The sequence below is a fragment of the Pan troglodytes genome, chromosome 1 (assembly GCF_028858775.2).
Source record: "Pan troglodytes isolate AG18354 chromosome 1, NHGRI_mPanTro3-v2.0_pri, whole genome shotgun sequence".
Classification (NCBI taxonomy): Eukaryota; Metazoa; Chordata; class Mammalia; order Primates; family Hominidae; genus Pan; species Pan troglodytes.
The window spans coordinates 175982894-176004890 of NC_072398.2; the positions used below are offsets into that span (position 1 = coordinate 175982894).

The window sequence follows — 21997 nt, forward strand, 5'->3', positions numbered from 1 at the left end:
AGGCTGGTCTTGAACTCCTGACTTCATGATCCACCCGCCTCGGCCTCCCAAAGTGCTGGGATTACAGGCGTGAGCCATCACGCCTGGCCTGGGCTTTCATTATTGAAAGTGAGCTGGGAGCCACAGTGGGGGGTGGGGGAAGGGGGAGTGCGGTGGGAAGGGTGGGGTGCAGCAGGGCCAGGGGCAGGGTGGGTCATGATCTGACCTGGGTCTGAACAGCTCACTCTGCCTGCTGGACTGAGAAGAGACTGCAAGGGCCTCAGGGAGAAGCAGAGAGAGACCAAGACTGTGGCTACTGTGACAATCATGCAGCCTAGGTGGGAGAACCCCACACCGGCTGCGCCTTTATTGTCTGGGATTTTTACCTCTCCAAGACTAGTTCCTCACCTGTTAAATGCTGACACCACCACCTGTCGCAGGGCACTCTGAAGATGATACAATAGCAGAGGACCGGGCCCAGCACATAGTAGGCTCTGGGGATGACACCCTTCTCCAGCTGACTAAGCCCCAGGCCTTTGGACTCCTGCTGGCAGTGTGACCCTGGGAAGATCACTTCACCTCCTTTCATGGAAGTGGGGTGGGCTAGAGACGTAGGGATGCAGAACGGAGCTGGTCAAAAGTAGATGTTTCTGCCACATCTGCAAAGTGAGCAAAAGTAGTGAGCTTCCCGTCAAAGGAGGTATGGGAGCAGAGGCTGAATTTGCACTTGGTGGAGGAGGGTTACCTCTACTCATAAAACTGACAATTACTGCACACTTACTAGGCACCTGGCTCAGGGCTAAGACACCTGCCTTTATTATCTGGTGCCTCAGCACTGAGCCATTGATGGCGGTGTCAGTGTGAACTCACATGTCAGTTGCTACCATCTCACTGAATCCTCACAAATCAGCTCTTTGAGGGAATCCTCAATTCCCATTTTACAGATGAGGAGGCTAAGGCAGAGAGAGGAAAAATCACTTGTCCAAGTCACTAAGATGGTACATGGCAGACTGGACACAGTGGCTCACGTCTGTAATCCTAACACTTTAGGAGGCTGGGAGTTCAAGACCAGCCTGGGCAACACAGCAAGCTCCCTCTCTACAACAAATTTTTTAAAATTAGTCGGGCAAGCTTGTGGTTTCTGCTACTTGGGAGGCTGAGGTGGGAAGATCTCTTGAGCCTGGGAGGAAGAGGCTGCAGCGAGTCATGATTGAGCCACTGCACTCCAGCCTGGGTGACACAGTGAGATCCTATCTAAAAAAAAAAAAAAAAAATGGTACCTGGTGGAACCTATACATAGGTGGTCTGAATTCAGAGGCCATGTTCTTCTGGTTATAAACACGATGTGTACCCCTGGGCCCCAGTTTTCTCACCTGCACACAATCTCCCAGCTGACAGCCAGCACTCACCGCTGGCCATAGGAGTGCCACCCAGGATGTCCTGGCCAGCTGGGCCCCTGAAGACTGTAGCCTCACCCATACCACGGAGGGCAGAACACCCCTAGCTGGCCTAGGCAACTCATAGAGTCGTGAGACATAATAAAATGGGATTTATTTTAAGCCACTAAATTCTGGGGTGGTTTGTTATACAGCAATAGATAAATAGAACAGCCTTCAACAATGAACATTTGCTGAGTGCCTACTGTGTCCCAGGCACTGCATAATACTCTGGAGAAGGCACAGCATTTTTGTCTCTGGATTCAGGGCCTGCTAGGAGCCTTTAACTTCCTCCCCGTGCAGTCTGAACCAGGCCTGAGCAGGAGCGTGTGGCACTCGGTGTCGTCTCTGCAGAAACGGCATCAAGAGCAAGGCTGATGCTCTCATAGCTGGGTGGAGGCCAGGCAGGCTGGGTGCTGAGCAGGGCATCCCTCGATCCACTTGGCTCCAGGGCTTCCTCCGTAGGGTATGCAGGTGGTGTTGGGGGCCCCTCGGCCACTGGGAAGCTCACGGCTTCCTCGTAAGTGGGGATGTCAACCACTTTGGGGGTCCTGCAGGAACAGAAGAGAGGCTGTTAGCAGGGGCTGGGGCAGACCCTGCTGCCTGCCAGAGAGACAGTGAGGAAGGTTGGGGGCAGAGAAGTCTTCACACCCTGCTCCAAGCCTTTGTGGCTCTCCAGGGTCCCATATACACAGTTCAAACTTGGCATGAGCCAGCCCCTGCGGCCCTCAGCCTTCCTGCCACCCACTCCCTGCTCCATAGAGTTAGTTCCCTGTATGTGCTCCCAGCACCTCCTGGTGCCTCCTCAGTCCTCTCTTCAGGGTAAGTCCTACCCTAGGGCAGTGACTGAGAGTCCAGGGGCTGAGGGTAGCTGCTTATGGGTGTTTCATGTCGAAAGATTGAGTGATGGTGGTCCATAGACAGAAGACTCCCGCCTATTGAAATATCCTTTACAAGATCAGAATTGGGATGCCCAGGGCAGAATGGGAGACCTCAATTCCTCTGCCCATCTGGATGCTTTAGATTTTGATATGATGTCTGCCAAGTGATTATCTCTACTTGCATACCTCCAGGGATGGAGAGCTTACTACTTACCAGATCAACCACTTCTATCTCTGGACAGTTTGCTATCCTGTGACTCTTTTCTGGTCCCCACCCCTGGCCAACTAAACCACCCCACAGGAGCTTGAGGCAGAGACCAAGTTCTGCAGGCCAGACCCTGAGACAGATCACCCACGCCCCAGCCAGCCTAAGGCTGATAGGAATGAGACCAGATGTCGGCCCCCTCAGAGCCCTGGCGGGTCATCTCTGGGGATCCAATGCCCCTCCCCAACCTGGGACACACAGTGGGGAGTGGGGTGGGAATGTCGCTGATCCTGGGTGTGGGCTGCTCCTGCTTTGGGGGTGATCCTGAAGGTCCCTTCCAACATTGAGGGTGGTTATGAGTCTGGGCACTGGTTGGTTCACCTCCCTGCTTGGACACATTCCTGCTGGGAGATCATGGGTCTGTAATTCCATTCATCGAGGCCTGGTTTACTCATCTGTAAAATGGGGGATGGTAGTGGCACCTGCCTCACAGGACAGAGTGCAGGTTAAATGGGCTCACGGAGGGCAGCACTCAGTGCCCGGGACGTAAGTGGGGTTATGAGCAGAATCTCAAGGGGCTCCTGTGGGGAATGGGTCAGGGAGCAAAGCTTATCACAGGCCTCAAGATGGCAGGCCCCACAAGGCTGAGAGAGGCTGAGTCACTTGCCAGGCTCCTCAGTTTGGAGCTGCTGGGAAGCAGTTTATTCCATACCTGTGGTCCTGCTGTCTAGACCGAGGAGGGGCCAATGGCAAGAGGCCAGTCTGGGGAACAGAAGAAGCAGTAGATGGGACTTCGCTGATGGAGGGGCCCATGCTGGTAGATGGAACCTGCTGCTGCCCCTCAGGTGAACGCCCAGCACCCACCGGGGACCTGGACTTTCTCCGGCAATGTGTCTTCTCGGCCCACTGCAGCCTCACAGCAGCCTGCTGGGAGGCTCACTGCTCCCAATCACAGACCAGGGTGACGGAGCAGATTGATGGGATCCTGGATTTGAACCCCAGCCTGTATGTCAGTACAGGGCAGGGCACCAGCCAGAAATCCCTGGGACACCAGCCAGGAGTCCCAAACATGGAACTCCCTGTCCAGTGCTCCTGTGAACTCTCACAGACCTCCCTGCCTTCTCTGGAAGACAGCCCAGGAAGCTGAGATAGTGCCTGTCCTCACCCTCCTCTGAGTTCCCTGCATCCTTGCAGATGAGGGCAGGACAGAGAATATTGCTCCTGGAAGGAGGCAAGTTGGGTTCTACTGCTGTGTGACCTGGACCACATTTACACCTTCTCTGAACCTCTTTCTCCTCATCCGTAAAATGAGGATAATATTTCTCCTTTCAGATTCAGGGGCAAAAAAAAAAATGAAAAACAAATGTTTCACAACACTCAGAAAAGTGTAAGTAATTAGCTTCCAGAGCCCCATCTCCTGCCTGCTCACCTCCCAGCCATGCTCCAGCCCCACTTAGAGCCCTGGACACCTGAGACAGGCTTTGGGTAGGCCTGGGGCCATCCCAGCAGGTGACAGCTGGCAGGGCAGGGCACAGGTGCTGGTGAGTTCTGCCCACAGCAGGAAGTTTGCTTAGAGGGCAGATGTGAAGCGGCCCTCACACCACCTTCTGTCACCTTAGTGACCAGCTGGGCCCGCCCAGCTCCAAGTCGCCAAGGTCACAGTCGAGGATGCCAGGAACTCAGCAAGCAGGGCAGCTGCATCACACCCCTCTGGGAGCAGGCCCCATTCATGGATATGGCGCCTCGGCAGCTGTGTGGGGCAGTCCTGCCACAGTGGTCTCCCCGCATGGGAAGTGCCATGGAGGCTAGGGCTCACCCCAATCTTTGGAGCCTGGTTGGGGCAGGAGACCTGGGCCTGGCACCAGCTCCACTGCCTTTCAGCTGAGTCAGGCAAACCCAGGAAGAGTGGGGCAAGGGATGAAATACAATTTGCCCAACACTTAAGTTCTCTAATCTCCTTTCATATTCACAACCACCCTGGGGGGTAGAGGCCTGCACCCACTTTACAGATGAGTAAAGGCCACGTGTCAACTGAGTGGCAAAGCCCCAGCTTCGTCTGACTGCAAAGCTCAAGCTAAGTCCACCTATCACACCTCTCCCCCAAGCCACCTCATCTCTCCTCACCTCAGTTTTCTCAGCTGTCAAATGGGCCTAATCCTTACACTTACCTCATAAGCAGTTGAGGCTCAAATCTAGTGGGCATGAGGGCGCACTGTAAATTAAAACAGGAATAGCAGAGAAAGCAGATGTGTGTACCAGCTACAGAGTGCACGCTTCCCTAACTCTCATCTCATCTGAGCCTGACAGCGATGATTGGGAAAAGGTCTTCACCCCAGTTGAGAGAAGAGGTGTCAGACACAGCTCAGAGAGTCTAAGTAACATCCTCAAGGACACACAGCTTCTAAAAGAAAGAGCAGGGACTACTGGAGGCCCCACATCCAGCCACCTCACTAAGGGGACTTACACTCAAGATAGGAGCTTCCTGAGGGCAGGGATTTTGTCTGTTTTGCCCACTGTGGCACCGTCAGTTCTCTGAATAGCACCCAGCATACCTACGTGTGCTCAATCAATATTAGGTACATGCATGAAAGAGTAAGTAGATGAATAAACGGGGAAACCGAGGCCAAGAGGGGAAGGGACCTGCCCAAGCCATCAGCCCAGGAAGGCTTTATTTCTGACCTAGAGTTACCCACAGTGGGCACCACCAGAGACTGAGGTGCCTGGGAGCAGGAATAGCAGAGTAGCCACCCATGGGGGCCAGGTGCTGGGCTCTGCAGGCAGCAGGGCTGGGCTGAGTCAACCTCAGGACAGGAAAGAGCACCTCCAGCAGAAGCAGCCTCCTCGACCCCCAGCCACCCAGTTTTGAGTCTACGACTGGGGTCTTGGAGCTCGATGGGCTACGATCACCCTGTGGCCTCCTAGGTGGGCTTCCTCCCTGGCCCACTGGGAGTGAAGGCCAAGGGGCCCCACCTGCCAGGTGCAGCTGTGCCTAGACCCTGTTGCAACAACATGGCTGTGTGTACAGGCAACACCCACCCCCTGCACTCATGCCTGGCTGGGTGGGAGGAGCAGGCTCTGGTCCAGAGCATGTGGGGCCTGGCCTGGTTCCAACTGACCACTAACTCACTGTATCACCAGCTAGGTCACTTGGTCTTTCTGAGACCCAGGTCCCTCATCTGAGAAGTGAAGGGTTTGGCTGGAGAGTCCCCAAGGCCCTGCAATATCTAACACTATGTAAATGCTATGTAAATACACATGTAAATGCTATTTCAAGTATTTTGGATCCATGGTTGGTTGAATCATGGATGCAGAACCCATAGACAGAAAGGGCTGACTGTACTGCATCATCTCTAGCTTTAAGAAGTCACAGGCTGGTAGCAGGAATGCTCCTACATTCTTCGACTCGGAAAACATTTTCCCTGTTAAAACAGGGAGGAAGAGCATTCAGGTCCCAGGTCCCAGGCCAGCTCATGGCAGTCTGGCTTAGCCCCTCACACACAGGGATCCAGGGCTTAGGACTGACATGGGAGGAAGAATGCCAGCCGTGCGGCCAGCAGGCTCCTGCCACTTTCTAGCTATGCCTCCCCTTCCTTTTCTGCAGACACAACAGTCATTCTTACCTTGCAGGAAATAGAAAAGACAGGAGGTGATGTACACAGGCCCCTAGTACATAGGCACACTCTGTACTTTGTTGAACACATAAGTACATAAAAGGGCATGCATAATACATGCATTCTCAACAGGACACACATTGGTTCTTGGGGAGGGTAATACTCTTTTTATGTATAAAGCACAGATATACATATAGAACATAAACAAATACACAGTGTATCTGGGGTGTTACAATTTCATGGAGGAGGATTTGGAAAAAAAAAAGTCTAAGAAGGATGGCACAAGGCAGGGTGGGGAGACCAATAATGAAAATAAAAGGTTGAGAGATGCTGTCTTCATGCAACACTTTGTCCCCAACCCCATACCTTTGTGCATGCTCTTCTGCCTGCCTAAAATGCCTCTTTTCCACCATGTCCACTAGAGGAAAAGTTGACATTTGCTGTGCACCTACTGTGTACCAGGCACTGGGCTAAAGCTCAACATACATATCTCATTTAATTTTCCCAAGTGTCACCTGAAGTAGGGAGTGGGCGTAAGCATAGACTCTGAGGCCAGACTGCCTGGGTTCAAGTCCTGGTTCTGACACACACTATCTGATGTCCTTGGCTGAGTTACTTAGTGTCTCCATGCCTCCTTTTCCTCCTTTACAAATGGAACTCATAACAGTAGCTACTTCAGAGGGCTGCTGTAAGGATCAGCTGAGCGAGTATGGAAGAGCACTTTGAACAGTGCCTGGCACAGGGCTGTACTGTAGAGGGGTTTGCTATTATTGCTGTTGCTATTAGTCCTTTTCATTTCAAATGAGGAAGTTAAAGCTTAGGGGGATTGCATGACCTACTCAAAGTCCCACTGCTAGTTTGTGATAGAACCAGAACAGGGTCCCAGTGGGTCTGACTCTTGCGCCTAGGCTTTTAACCCTCTGCTATTCTGTCCCATACCAAGCTGAGCTCAGCTGCCACCTCCTCCAGGAAGCCTTCCTGGGTTTCTCCATGTCTTTAAAAGCCATGCCTCTCTCACACAGCACTACCTACTCCGGTTTGTCATCATCAGCTTCTGTCATGGGGCTTTAAACTCCTTCAGGGCTGTACTGATCAGCTTCCGTGTACCCAGGACACAGGGCAAAGCCTGATCCAAAGGAGGAACCCCTTGAGAATTTGCTGGAATTACAAATGCTGGCTGGTGGGCTGGTGTGACTGGGCCCCTACCTGCAGTCCCCACCCGCTGCCACACCCCGCCCTGCTGACCTGCAGCTCTCCTTCTCTGAGGACTCCACAGTGAGGTAGTACAGGTCTCTGGAGAGGTGATAGGGGTCCCATCGAGGTGGCCCCGGGATGCTGGCCTTGACGGACCACAGCAGGCCAATGAGCAGCAGCAGGCCACCTGCACCGCAGCAGACGAAGCTGACGGACCTGAGCAGGGGGCTGCGGCCCTCAGGCACCGGATACGCCGTGGGTGGGGCCAGCTGGCCAGGCTGGGCGGTTGCATCCCCTTCGCTCCACCAAGCGAAGCAGAGCGTCCCGGCCACCAGAACCACTGTGCCGCTGACTGTCATGCAATAGCGGAGGGTGGATGCCAAGTGGCTCCCGTCACACATCTGGACACAGAGAAGGAGGGAGAAGAGGAAATGGGCCATATGAAAGGTGCTGGAGGCCAGGTGTTAATTCCTCTGCCTGAGGTCACTGTACAACCTTGGAGAAGTCACTTAACTCCTCTGGGCCTCAGTTTCCTCATCTGTGAAGTGGAGATGATGCCCCTGACTTTGCCGGGCTATTCTGAAGGTCAGAGGTAAACATGTATCAGCACCATGACTCGGAAATCTCAGGAGCTAAGTATGACCACTTTCACTCAGGGCCTCCCTCCAGGCCTCAGGGGCCCCATCTGCCTGGTGGGTCTAAAACTTCCCACCCTGACTGCCACACAGGAAGCTGGGACAGAGAAAAGTAACGCGTGTTGGAACCTCCAGGCCTGCCAGGATCAGGGTTTGCTGGTTATGCACTGCCTGACTTCACCTGGTCACAATCTTGTGAGATGGACACTGTTACTGAATAGAGGAAGATACCGAGACCCAGAACAAGTGTGAAAGAGGGGTATTGAAGAGTCTGAGGCCGAAATTCGCAACATAGAGCAAAACTTTATGGAAAAAGATGTTCACCAAGCCGGGTGCAGTGACTCACGCCTGTAATCCCAGCACTTTGGGAGGCCAAGGCGGGCAGATCACCTGAGGTCAGGAGTTCGAGACCAGCCTGGCCAACATGGTGAATCCCCATCTCTACTAAAAGTACAAAAATTAGCTGAGCATGGTGGCACATGCCTGTAATCCCAGCTACTCGGGAGGCTGAGGCAAGAGAATCACTTGAACCTGGGAGACAGAGGTTGTAGTGAGCCGAGATCGCACCACTGCACTCCAGCCTGGGCAAAAGAGTGAGACTCTGTCACACACACATACACACACACACACACACACACACACACACACGTTCACCGTGGCCTTATTAATAATGGTCATAATTTGGAAAGTGCTAAAATGTTCAATTGTAAAGAAATGGTGAGTAAACTATGGCATAATCTCTAGAATGAATAATTAATATTAGCCCATTTTTTTAAAAAATCAAGCTCAGCACAAAGGTTTAACAAGAGGAGGAAACATTTATCATATCTTGCTTTTTTCAACTTAGTATACTAAATTATGCATACAGTGTTGTCTCAATTAAATAAAAGAATGCACGGGGGGAAAAACCTGGAAGGGTCCTGGCCCCGGATCACACAGATGTAGGAGGCGGAAACCTAGGTCTGAGTTGTCCCCAAAGCCAATTTCTAGGCTGTCCATTGTACCTTCCAGTCCCTGTACCTGTAACTTCCTATTAGCTCCCCTCAAAGCTCAGCTCAGCCTCACCAGGGAAGCCTTCTCTGAAGACACTTTAACTTTAAACCCCTAAGTGCCCTGGGCCACCTTTGCCACAGCAGAAACCTGTGCTTAACTTCTGCTTCACTTATCCCACTCCCTGGTCTGTGAGCTCCCTGAGGGCAGGGTCCATGTTGGCCTTGTTCACCACTATATCCCCTCAGTGCCTAGCATATAATAGTGCTCAATAAATCCTCTGAACTGAGGGAAAGTGTTGCTGGATAAATCAATGCTGGTTGGGTGAAAATCCACCCTCACAGTTGTGAAGAGCTGGGAGAGAGGAGGCAGTGCAGGATTCCAGCTGCCACAGCACAGGGACATGAAGGACAGTCCCGGCTTTGGTGCCCCCGCTACAGCTGTATCATGGGATAAGCCTCTCACCTGCCCTGGGCCTGCTTCCTCATCGGATAAAAGGCAGGCTCTCTAGGAGGCTGCTAGGAGGATTTGCAGAAGCACTGTCTCCTCTTCCAGAGGCTGAGCCAGTGAAGCAGGCAGCGGGGGCCACAGACCTTAAAGAGAGGCTTCAGTGATCACAAATCCCTTCCAAGTGGGGCTTGCCCAGCCAACAACAATATATCCAAATGACATACTGCTGTGCGGCTGCTCAAAGGCATGATCCCATGGGAGCTGAAGGGCATGGCAAATGTTCAAGATGCAGTAGGTGAAACTTTAGATTTCAAAAGGGCATGTTACCAAATGTGTTTAAAAACACACGTGTGTGTGTGTGTGCGTGTGTGTGTGAGAGAGAGAGAATGTACACATGTAAAAGGGGCGCTCTGGGAGTGGACCTCAATCTTTCTGCACCCCTAGACCTCTGGATGCATATAGAGAAATTCCATTCGTAAATTACCTGCAGTTCTCTTCCTGTGAATCTGTCCAGGGGGCAAGTGCCTCCTGTCTCCAGCTCAAAGCCTTTTCATGTAGGGAGAAAAAAATTCTGACTACTCCCGGTCCCCCATCCCCAAAGTCAAAGAGCTAGGAGAGTCTGTCAAGAGGAGAAACCTGCTTCTGGGAAAAAAAATTCAAAAAACAAAACACACAAGCAAATCAAGAACAGTAAGCACTGCCTGTATGCCATGGTACTCAACAGTCCCCCTTTATACCTAGCATCGCACCTGCCTCCCTACAGGTGGGCAGGCCAGATGAAAAGTCCCATTTTACAAATGAGGAGAGTGAGCCCAAAAAGGTGAAGGACCTGGTCCAAAGCCAGGTACAGCAGGGTTCTCAGCACTGGAGGAGCGCACACCTAGGCACACCTGCGTGGGGCAACCTACACTGCTTTTTACTTTCTACCAAACAATAGTCGCTGCTCATTGTGGAAAAAGGAGAAAACCACAGAAGCGAATAAAAATTTAAAAATACAGGCTGGACACAGTGGCTCACACCTGTAATCCCAGTACTTTGGGAGGCCGAGGTGGGTGGATCACCTGAGGTCAGGAGTTTGAGACCAGCCTGGGCAATATGGTGAAACCCCCGTCTCTACTAGAAATACAAAAATTAGCCAATTAACAGGCGTGGTGGTGGGCACCTGTATTCCCAGCTACTCGGGATGCTGAGGCACGAGAATCACTTGAACCCAGGATGTGGAGGTTGCAGTGAGCCGAGATCGCGCCACTGCACTCCAGCCTGGGTGACAGAGTGAGACTCCTTCTCAAAAAAAAAAAAAAAAAAAAAAAGCAAAACACAAATCACCACTAATCTTGCCTCTCAAAGATTAGCAAAATCCCCAGGTGGCTGTTTCCTGTTCATTGCCCCCTTGTCCTGCATACAGGATGATGGCAGCAGCAGATGTGTGCTGTGCATTTATCAGGCTGGGCATTTACCAGGCTGGGCACCATGCCAAGGACTTTACAGGTGTCCCCTCACTTAATCCCCACAACAGCACTGTGTCCTAAAGACACTGTGGCCACTAGGGTGACAATTTCTCCACAATTGGTGAGCATAATAGGGTGACAATTTGTCCACTAGGGTTACTGCTGGATTTGGACCCAGGTCTAGTCTGAGTCAAATCCCTGTCTGTGTGTACAGCTAGGTCTATCAATATTTTTTAATATAGAAAGTTGAGACCATGCTGCAAATAGATGTACTTGTCTTTGGCACGGGCAGCTCTCACTCTTTAGAATGCATGGCCCTCCTTCCCAGCTTAACTCCTCCCGGGCCTCAGACTAGCCCCTGCAACTGCCCTTTGCGTGTTCTCACATGGGGTCGGGGTCATTTTCTGTGTGGGTCTCGCTCCTTCCATGTGGATCCCCCACAGCAGGCAGGGCACATGCTAACCTGCCATCCTGGGGGACGGTTGGGGTGGAGAAGGTCAATGTCCACTGGATGAAGGGCAGCCTGTTCCATTGTGCAGTGGTTGTTTTCCTTATTATTATAGGTCAGGGATGTCACTATCAGCAGGGTGTTCTCACCCAAACTCCTTTCACCTGGACCCTCTACTAGACCTGTGCTCCTTCCACCTGGAGCGCCCTCTGCTCACATCCAGGACCCTCATTGCACCCCTTCCCAGAAGGCTGTCTACTGCAGCTGCCCCCACCTCCCTCCAGCCAGAGGAGGGTTTTCCGGGAATCAGATGCATCCATTGATCACCCCCTCTGACTACAGTGGTCATTCCCTGTTAGCTCTGTGACCACCCAGCATCTCTGAGTTCAAATCCCTGCCTGCAAGGGGAAAGCAGGTAATGAAAATGAGATGGCAAGACGGCAGGCTGTAAGTGAGTCACAGGGACACAAGGCTGGACCGAGGATGCACCCTGCTCTGACACTGACAGGATCCAGCTTCTCCACGCCTTAGTGTCCTCCCCTGTAAATGGGCACAATAATACCATATTGCTTCTCAGAATGAGAATATATTAAAATAAAATTTATTCTTATTATGATTATTTTTATTTCCACAGCAGTGCTCAGCACCTGTCCCTGCCCTTCATCTTGCCCTATCTGCTCACTGGTGGCAGGGCCAGCCTGAATCTATCATCTGCTCCCTGGCAAGGGGGCAGCATCTTCAGTAAAAGTCTAGTAGAAAGGCCCTGCTCCTGTCAGGAGAGTCCGGAGGACAGAGCCTCCCTCCTGCACCCACTCCTGCACAAAGCCAGGATGGAACGCCATGCCATTCTCCGTGCCCTACTCCATACCAATAAGGGCATTTTTGTTTTGTTTTGTTTTGTTTGAGACTCCATCTTGCTCTGTCGCCCAGGCTGGAGGGCAGTCCTGTGATCTCGGCTCATTGCACCCTCTGCCTCCTGAGTTCAAGTGATTCTCCTGCCTCAGCTTCCTAAGCAGCTAGGATTACAAGCGCCCGCCACCATGCCCGGCTAATTTTTGTATTTTTAGTAGAGACAGGGTTTCATCATGTTGCCCAGGCTGGTCTCGAACTCCTGACCTCAAGTTATCAGCCCGCCTCGGCCTCCCAAAGTGCTGGGATTACAGGCGTGAGCCACCGCACCCGGCCCCAATAAGGGCACTTTAGATGCCGCTTTCTGTAAAGACGAAACTGTCCGAACAAGAATTTGTTCTTGTTCCCCAATTGAGGCCCTGAGTGCCATGGCCTCAAGCCACCCAGCAAGATAAAACCCAGGCAGAGCCCCGGGTGTCCACACTGCCCACCAAGCCACCGTGACCGAGGTTAGGGGAAGGGGTCGGGGCAAGGTCGACGACAGAAGGGGCTGAGTGCCCGTAAAGGAGGGAGAAGGCCGTTTCCACCCACCTGGGGCAGGGCCATCGGGAGGCGGGCAGCAGGCGCTGTCCAGGCGCGCAGGGAGCCGGGCGCAGGTGAAGGTGTGGTGGTGGAGGACGCCAGGGCTGAGCGACCCTACCAGCGGCGACCCTCGGGTCTGCAGGAGGCGCGGGTGTTAGGGGCGGAGGGGCCCGGCCGCTGCCCCCGAGCCCTGCTCCCCAGCCCGCAAAACCGAGGTCTGGCTCCTGGGCCCTCCCAGGGCTCACCAGCCGCGCCCTCTCCGCCGCCCGCACCCGGTGCGCAGGGACCGAGCCAGGCCTCACCCTCGGCGCCCGCCCCGAGGGCTGCGCGCTCCCCGCGGGGCTCTGAGGCTGCCGTGGGGCGCCCAGGGGAGCGCGGGACCCGGGCCTCGCCCTCCACTCCGGTGGTGACGCCCGCCCCACCTCTCCTATGCGTCCTCGGGCAGCTCCAGGTGTCCAGCGCTGTCGCCCAGCCGGCCCCGCCCGTCCTTAAAGCGCCAGCACGATTGGGCTGGCGGGGACTGGGGCTTGCCAGCGCGGCGGGGCCCGAGGAGCCGCGGGGCTGCTGCTGACCGGAACGCCTTGGCGCGGATCGGAACCTTGGGTCCTGGGGGCCGTCACGCCCCCGCGAGCGCTCCAGGGCGGGCTTGGAAATGGAGACAAACTCCTCCGAGCCGTTGACGCTCAGCCGGACAGGGCTTAGGAGTCCCGAGCCCAGTCCTGTTCACCCCCATTTTATAGAAAGGGAAACTGAGGCCCAGACAGGGGAAAGTCACTTGCCGAGGTGTTTACTGCAGACTGCGTTGACCGAACCTGCTTTTTCACAGCAGTCAGACAGCAAGCCCTCTCGTCCCTCCAGGACCCTAGTTCCTGGGGAGGAAGGCGTTCTCAGCGATAATGACCAGCATTAAAGTGCTCCCCGTTACCGGCGTCACTGCCCCAGCCAGTGGAGGCCCCGGAGAGGGACTGAAGATGTGTCACCTAACTTCTCTGAACCTTCCTCCCTCAAGGAGAACTGATAATCCCTAACTCACAGTTCTGTGAGGATTGAATGCTTTAAGCATGCAGGTTAAGTGGCTACTGAAGGCAGTTTTTGTGGACAGATGATTTGGGAGCCTGGAGGAAGGGTTACGTGCGCGCGCGCGTGTGTGCGTGTGTGTGTGTGTGTGTGTGTGTGCGTGTGTGTAAGAATCCTTCCGTAAGAGGACATCTGAGGTGTCTTAGGAGAGTAGGAGTGGACAACAGCATCCAGGCAGAAGGAGCAGCTTGTAGGTGAAGTCACAGGCTGGTGAGATCCTGACAAGTTCATGTGGGCCAAGGGAAGCCAGTTCCAGAACCAGCTGGGGTCTGGGTTTTGTTCTTGCCCTTTCCTGCTACTCCAGCAAGCCGGGGGACTGGGGCCAGCTTGCCATTGGCATGGCCTAGATTCCCCAGTGAGCTGGGGGTGACTGACTCTCTTCCCAGCCCAAGGATAGAAGGTGGAGCAGCCTGGCCAGCAGGGATCTGAAGCCCAGAGAGAGGAAGCCACTGGCTCCAAGTCACAGAGCAGGTCAGCGGCAGGGCCCTGGGCCCCCAAACTCTGTCTCTGAAGAAATATCCCACCAGGAAACTAAGGCTCAGAGAAGGGCACAGGCCTGTGTGTGCAAGGCTACAGAGCTGAGACAAGGACCAGGCAGACTTCCTTTGACTTTCAGTCTGTAGGTGGGACCAAGGCCACTGGCAGCCCTCTTTGCACCCTTGTGGGCACAGGGGAGATATGAATGGGAAGGTGGAGGCCACAGAGCATTTGGCTCCACTCATTTCCACAGGGCAGGCATCTGTGTGTGTTGTGGGCCCCTCACTGGTCAAAATGGACCCTCCCAGCCCTGCCTGTGTAGTCCCAGAAGTGAGTCACATGTTGCTGATGTTGGGGTCCAGGCCTGGACAGGCTGATGTTGCTAGCACACCCCTCGGGCCCTGCTTCAACCTGAATCCCTGGGCCAGGCTGGAAGCTCAGGCCCTGAAACTGGACAAGTCACGGTTCCTTCCTGCCTTAGCCACTTTCAGACTAGAAGACTGGCCACATCTTTATCTGTAAAATAGAGACAATGGCACCTCCTTCCTAGAGTAGCTATTGGGGTTTAGTAAGACCTTAGCCTGAGGAGCTGGCCAGGGTATGTCCTCACTTGACACAATGGCTCTATTTGTGAATCTCCCCTAGTTTATGGGGACCTCCTGAGTGCAGGGACCAGGTGTCACTTGGCTCAGGACCCAGCCAGATGCAGTACAGCTGGGACCAGAAGGGGATGGGCCTGGGTGCTAATTGAAATCCAGGAATCTAACCCAGGTTTTCTGGCTCTGTCTTCTTCCCCACCTTTCAGAAACTGGTCCCAGCGTCAGATCTGCGATGCTGCCCAGGCATGGTGGTGACCCTCTCTAAACAAGCACACTCAGAATTTCCCTGGCTCAGCTGGGCGACTCAGAAGAAAACTGGCCATCAGCTTCTGCCTCAAGCGGGTAGGGAAGGGAGCTACCATTTGTACCCACTTATTACATGTCACCAGCCACATACTCTTCCCATTTCGTTGTCACCTCAGCTAAGTCATGGAGGCTCAGAGAGAAGTGCATTGCCCAGGGCTCACAGCTAATAAGTGGGGATTGGGGAGAGGAGGTGCTGAAATCCATGTCAGTCTGAATCTTCCAGACCCGTATGCACTTCTCCAGTTTTTGCCACATTGTCCCCTCTTTGTTACAGCCTGTGTTCCTGCTCCTGCCTCTCACTGGCCTCTCTGCCCCCAAGCTGACTGCCCTTCATGAGACACCAGCTTGAGCTTCCAAACCAGCATCCCCATCAGTCCCTCACCTGCCAAACCTTTCAATGGCTCCCCCACTGCCCTCAGAATAACAACCCCAGCTCCAAGCATCCACAGTCTTGTAACCAAATCCCTGGCCACCTCCCAGCTTCACTTCCTATGCTCCCTACCATATCATGCCTGAACTCACTGTTCACTGTGTCCCAGGGACAATGCCACACCTTGGTCACAAAGGCCCTTTCCTCACCTGGTGAGCTCATGCACTTCCCTTAAAACTCAGGTTACAGGTTACCTTTTCTAGGTGACTTCTCAGTGTCCCAAAGTAGTATAATCTGGTCCCTCTTCCAGGCTTCCAAAGGGCTTCACAGGTCCATCTATCCTAGCCCTGAGCACACTGACAAAAATAAAACTGCATGCCTGCCTTCTTCTTCTTTTTTTTTTTTTTTTTTTTTCAGTGAAGAGAAATTGCTGGACATTGCAGAAAAATCAGAAAATGTCAGTAAGTTAAAAGAAATCAGGCCAGGCACAGTGGCTCAAGCCTGTAAACCCAGCACTCTGGGAAGCCAAGATCACCTGAGGGCAGATCACCGAGGTCAGGAATTTGAGACCAGCCTGGCCAACATGGTGAAACCCCGGCTTCACTAAAAATACAAAAATTAGCCAGGCGTCGTGGCGGGCACCTGTAATACCAGCTACTTGGGAGGCTGAGGCAGGAGAATTCCCTGAACCTGGGAGGCAGAGGTTGCAGTGAGCCGAGATCACGCCACTGCACTCCAGCCTGAGTGACAAAGACCCCATCTCAAACAGCGTCTAGTAGCAACCTACAATGCACAGGACAGGACAGCACCCCCAAAAAAGAATTATCCAGTCCCAGATGTCAAGCACCGAGTTGAGAATCCCTGGTTTAGACTGCCTTAGTTAGGTTTTAGAGACTGGCTGGTTCAAAGGTTTGCACACTGTGTTCTACAGAGACTCTGGAGCTCCTGGGAGTGGAACGAGAGGAAGTGAACAGGGACCCCAACCACATTCCCGGCCAGTCAGAGCAGGTGCCCTTTAGGTCAGCTTTTGAAGCTAGAGTTCTGTATTAGCTTTGCTTTGGAAAAGTCCCTGGGGGTAGGGGGGGTGCGTAGAGAAAAGATTTGAACGCCATTACCCTGCTTTGATTTATAGGCCCAGAAAAGGAAAGTGAGTTGCCTGAAGTCACATAGCAAATCTGAAGTACAACAGGGACCTAGACACAGAGCCTTGGTGTCCAGCACGCTTTGTACCACCCCTTAGCCCTATTGATAATCACTGACACCCTGGGCTAGGAGTCGGGCACCTGGGGAGTGCTGGCAAACTGTGGCTCATAGACCAGACCTGGCTCACTGCCCGTTTTTATACAGCCTGCCAACTAAGAATAATAGTTTCCACATCTTTTTAATGGTTGAAGAAAATAAAGAGTATTTCATGGCTGGGCGTGATGGCTCACGACTATAATCCCAGCACTCTGAGAGACTGAGGAGGATGGATCACTTAAGGTCAGGAGTTCGTGACCATCCTGGCCAACATGGTGAAACCCCATCTCTACTAAAAATACAAAAATTAGCCGAGTGTGGTGGTGGGCAACTGTAATCCCAGCTACTCGGGGGCTGAGGCAGGAGAATCACTTGAACCTGGGAGGCAGAGGTTGCAGTGGCCAAGATCATGCCACTGCCCTCCAGCCTGGGCAACAGAGCGAGACTTTGTCGCAAAAATAAATAAATAAATAAGAATATTTCATTACATACAGAATTTTATGAAATTCAAAATGTAGCCTCTAAAAAGTTGTATTGGAACACAGTTGTGCTCATTCTTTACATACTACTTTTGTGCTATGATGTTAGAACGAAATAGTTATGACAGAAACTGTATAGCCCACAAAGCCTAAATATTTGCTATCTAAACCTTTACAAAAAATGTTTGCCGGCCCCTGCCCTAGGCTGTAGCTCAGCCTGTCACTCATGTGCTGTGCAATCTTGGCCAAGCAACCATACCTCCCTGGACCTCATCACTTAAAAAATAGGGGTAAAACTTCTCTCCAGAGATGGGTGCCTCATTAGTTTTCTATTGCTACACAACAAATTATTATAAACTTAGCAGTTTAAAATAACATCTATTTATTATCTCATATTTCTGTAAGTTAGAAATCCAGCTGGAGTCAACTGGGTTCTCTGCGTAGGGTCTGTCAAAGTCAAAGGCAAGGTGTTGGCTGGGCTGGCCTCTTGTCTGGAGGCTTAGGGGAAGAATCTGCTTCCAAGGTAATCCAGGTTGTTGGCAGAATCCAGGTCCTTGTCATAGGACTGAGGTCCTCATTTTCTTTCCTGCTGTCAGCCAGGGGGCCAATCTCTGCTCCTAGTGGCTGCCCCCTAGCCCCCTCCAACCCAGCAAGGGAAAACCTCCCTCAAGCCAAGTCTGCCTCGTGCCTTAAACCTGTCTGACTGCCTTTTCTACCACTAGCCAAAGAAAACTCTCTGCTTTTAAAGGGCTCCCATGATTAGGTTAGACCCACCCATCTCCTACCTTAAGGTCTGCTGATTAGTAATCTTAATTTCATCTACAGAATTCCTCTTGCCATGTCACATAATCAAAACATTAACATCGGAGGGCAAAGGCTATGAGAGCCATCTCAGAATTCTGCCTTCTGCAGGTGCTGTGGCAAGGAAGACAGAGCATGTGTGTTGTGAACACTCATTATAGGATCATCCCTGCTGTGCCAGGTGCCTGGTGCTGGATGCAGAAAGCAGGACACATGGAAAGATGGTGTGTTCACAAAGAATTTGGAAGAAAGCCAGATGGTGACAAGAGTGTGTCTCTGAATGCCCCTTTTGGGGGTCACTAAAAATGCCCCAGGGTTTTTAGTTAGACCAATAAGGAGGCTTCAAAGAGATGACATCTGAGCCGGGTTGTGATACATCTAGGATGTCAACAGGCAGAGAAAGGGCAGGGACTGGGAGTAAGGAAAGAACATCTGTTCAAGGCACAACACTGATTACCAAAGTTTCTATCATCCTTATGTTGACAACGGACATAATTTTAACCTTTTGTATAAGCCAGACTGTGAAGGATTATTAGCAGAATAAAAGCATCTATTGGGCCTGGTGCAGTGGCTCACGCCTGTAATCCAAGCACTTTGGGAGGCCGAGGCGGGCGGATCACCTGAGGTTGGGAGTTAGAGACCAGCCTGACCAACATGGAGAAACTCTGTCTCTACTAAAAATACCAAAGTAGCCGAGCGTGGTGGCGCATGCCTGTAATCTCAGCTACTCGGGAGGCTGAGGCAGGAGAATCGCTTGAACCCAGGAGGCGGAGGTTGCGGTGAGCCGAGATCGTGCCATTGCACTCCAGCCTGGGCAACAAGAGCAAAAACTCTGTCTCAAAAAAAAAAAAAAAAAGCATCTATTGAATGTGTACCAAGTGCCAATACCAGACACCAGGCTAGGTGCATTGTATTCTTAGCTCATTTAATCCTGAAAGAGCCCTACGTGGTAAGATTTTTTTCTTTTTACAAGTTTATGATATATAATTTATATACTGTAAAACTCACTCATTTAAAATGTACAATTTGGTAGCTTTCAGTATATTCACAGAGTTGTGCATCCATCATAATCAATTTTAAAACATTTCCATCACCCTGAAAAGAAATCTCACACCTCTTAACTATCACACCCTAATTCCTCATTTCCCCCAGCCTGAGGCAACGACTCCTCTACTTTCTGTCTCTATGGATTTGCCTATTCTAAACATTTCACATAAATGGAAACATACAGTATGTGATCTGGCTTCTTTCATGTGGCATAATGTTTTCAAGGTTCCTCCATGTTGAAGCATGTATCAGTTCATTCCTTTTTATTGCTGAGTAATATTCCATTGTATGATATAAAACATTTTGTTTACTTATTGTTTGGCTGACAGACATTTTAGTTGTTTCTACTTTTTGGCTATTGTGAATACTGCAGCTGTGAACATTCAGATACAAGTTTTTGTGTGAAAGATAAAAAATATGTTTTTATTTCCCTCAGTTATGTAACTTAGGCATGAACTTGCTGGGTCATATGGCTAACTCTATATTTAACTGATTCTGGATAAGGTAGGAATTTTTATTTCCACCTAAGGATTGAGGAAACTGAGGCTCAGAGAAATTCAAATAACTACCCAAGATCACAGAACAGAGTGTGTTTAAACTCAGGTCCATCCAACACCAAAGTTCTATACCCACTTGATTCTATGTACACATAAAATAGTACAGAAGTCTCTTTTACAATCCACCTCTCAAAATATTCATTTAGTGATTGCAGCAATCTTTGTTTAATCTGCTGTATCCAAAAAGTTATATTGCCTAGAAGGTTACACATAGTAGGTGCTCAATAAATACTTGTTCAGTGAAGGAGAGGCTGAATCAGTGTGGATGATTTGAAGGTGAATGACTAAGGTTGTGGCAAATCCTCCAAGATTCCTGTTGGGTCCAGAGTTGCATCAGACTTGGTGCCAAGATGATTTTTCAGGCTCTTGGAGCTGGCTCCAGCCACCCTGCAAGGGACACACTCTTCCCTTGAAACCAACCTTGAAAGGCCCTGCTGGTTCCTGGAATTCTGTGCCTGGGAGACAGCCTATTCATGGAGAGAAGTAGCTGCGTCCTCTGAGTTTATGCTCTAAAAAAGGAAATGACAGTCTGTGGGTAAGAAATGGTTTAGAATCCTCAAGGCTTTGCCTTCCTTGGAATACATTTTTTGCCCAAGTGTGTCAGCCAGGGCTATTCTGGGGCTGCTGTTCTGGGAGGGCAGCCCTGGAACTTGGAACTTGGGGAAGCTGCATGCCAGCGGGAGGAGGAAATCTTGTCTGGGAACCAAGACAAAGAGCTAAGAGCCGGGAGGGTCTGTGGATGGAGAGGGCTGGTGACAGCCTGGACTCCAAGAGTGACCTCAGGGATTCAGGCAGACCCATGAAAAGGCTCAGATTCCGGGAAAGAGCCAGCTGCTCCCTCTGTTGACAGATTCTAAAAATCACAGCAAGCCCAGCTGTCAGTGTTGCAAAATCTCAATGTGCCGAAATTGGATGGGTGGGAAGACAGCTGGACAGGAGGGGCTGGTTCTGGTCCTGACTGTGACTTGTGGCCTTGGCCAAGTCCTTGCACCCTCCCAGCCTCAGTTTCCCGATCTGTAAAAAGTCGGGTGTCCTTTCAAGTTCTGAGACTCTATGCTGGGGCTTAGTTCTCTGTCTTCCTCTTCTCTGTCCTCTTATTTTGAATTGAACTCACTAATCCACAAGTTTCCATTCAAATGGAATAGAAATCCTGGACTTTGTTGAGTCAGCATCTGGAGGCTCTTCTGGAATCACCTGCCTGCTACCCCAGGATTTCTAAAGAACCCCACCTCCTGCCTCAACCCCTGCCCCATGCACCAATCCCCCTCCCCATAGAGCCCCATTCACCCAAGGGCTGATGTCCCTCAAGAACCTCCTACTCAGCCCATTCAGACCAAATCATCCTTTCCCTCTAAGCCTTCTCCAGGCTCAGAGAATTGCACCTCTCTCTGACCCTCCACCCACCCAACCCAGAACACCAGGGGCAGCAAAACGATACCCTGGTAGAAATGCAATCTCTTGCTCCCCTTTCCGGGCCTGGCTTCTCAACAGCTGAATGACAGGTTGGGCTTGATGGTGCCCAAGTATGGTGACAGGCCTGAATGCCGATTTACTCCTGACTCTGCCATTAGCCTGCAGAGTGACCCTGGCCAAGTAAGTCATTGCTGTCTGTGGCCTCGGTTTCCCCATCAGTAATTGAAATGGACCAGATGAGTGGGAAGACACTGGCATTGGGGGCAGGAAATCTGGCTTCACCTAATGACCACCTAAGGAATTAGGCTTCACCTAATTCATCATGCAGCCCTGGGCCAGTCCCTTCCCAGGTGGGCCACAGTTTTCCCTTCTGTCCGATGGGGAGGGTTGGCCTGCCTGCTCTCCAAGGTCCCCGTACCCCTGCCTCTGACATTTTGGGACTCTGGCACCAGATTCTTTAGGTCATTTAACAGTTCCAGGATGTGTTTGTCTCCTCTCAATCACTGTAGAAGCTTCCAGATTGTTCTTTGGAACATTTGGAGGTCCCTTAACCACTGTGGCTTCCCAGGCAGCTGGAGAAAACTTGGCCAGCAGGAGCTTATATTCCATTATTTTAAATAGAAAAATTAATATTGTATTCACAGCCCACCTAAAAGCCTAGCCAATTTGTCCAAATAGCAGTAAAACATCCTTAAACATCTATTTAACAAACAACTAAGGATTTCTACATAATATGAAGCCTTATAATCTCTATATAATACAAAGTATTGACCTCATTTGATGTTATTGATACATAATGATACTGTACAGTAGTAGATGCATGTTATATTTTCTTTCAATGAACATTTACTGTAATGTAAATTACACTGAATGGTATATTAAACATGTACTGACTATAAGTGCCACTTAGCATAACAAAATACA

The 21997-nt window shown here is 51.3% G+C and overlaps 1 protein-coding gene across 3 annotated transcripts; it reads right to left on the reverse strand.

The window, feature by feature from the left end:
* Positions 1-1512: 1512 nt before the first annotated feature.
* TMEM61 (transmembrane protein 61) lies at positions 1513-13293 on the reverse strand. Of its 3 annotated transcripts, XM_016919181.3 has the most exons (4): positions 13131-13292; positions 12718-12844; positions 7358-7707; positions 1513-1966 (listed from the first exon to the last, which is right to left on the reverse strand). In XM_016919181.3, the coding sequence occupies exons 2-4, from the start codon at positions 12730-12732 to the stop codon at positions 1699-1701; spliced, it is 633 nt and encodes a 210-aa protein (XP_016774670.3). In that variant the 5' UTR covers positions 12733-12844; positions 13131-13292; the 3' UTR covers positions 1513-1698. The 3 variants fall into 3 exon arrangements, with proteins under 3 accessions (XP_016774670.3, XP_063657727.1, XP_016774664.3); XM_063801657.1 differs by lacking the exon at positions 12718-12844 and having other exon boundaries at positions 13131-13293; XM_016919175.4 differs by having other exon boundaries at positions 12718-13292.
* Between the last annotated feature and the right edge of the window lie 8704 nt (positions 13294-21997).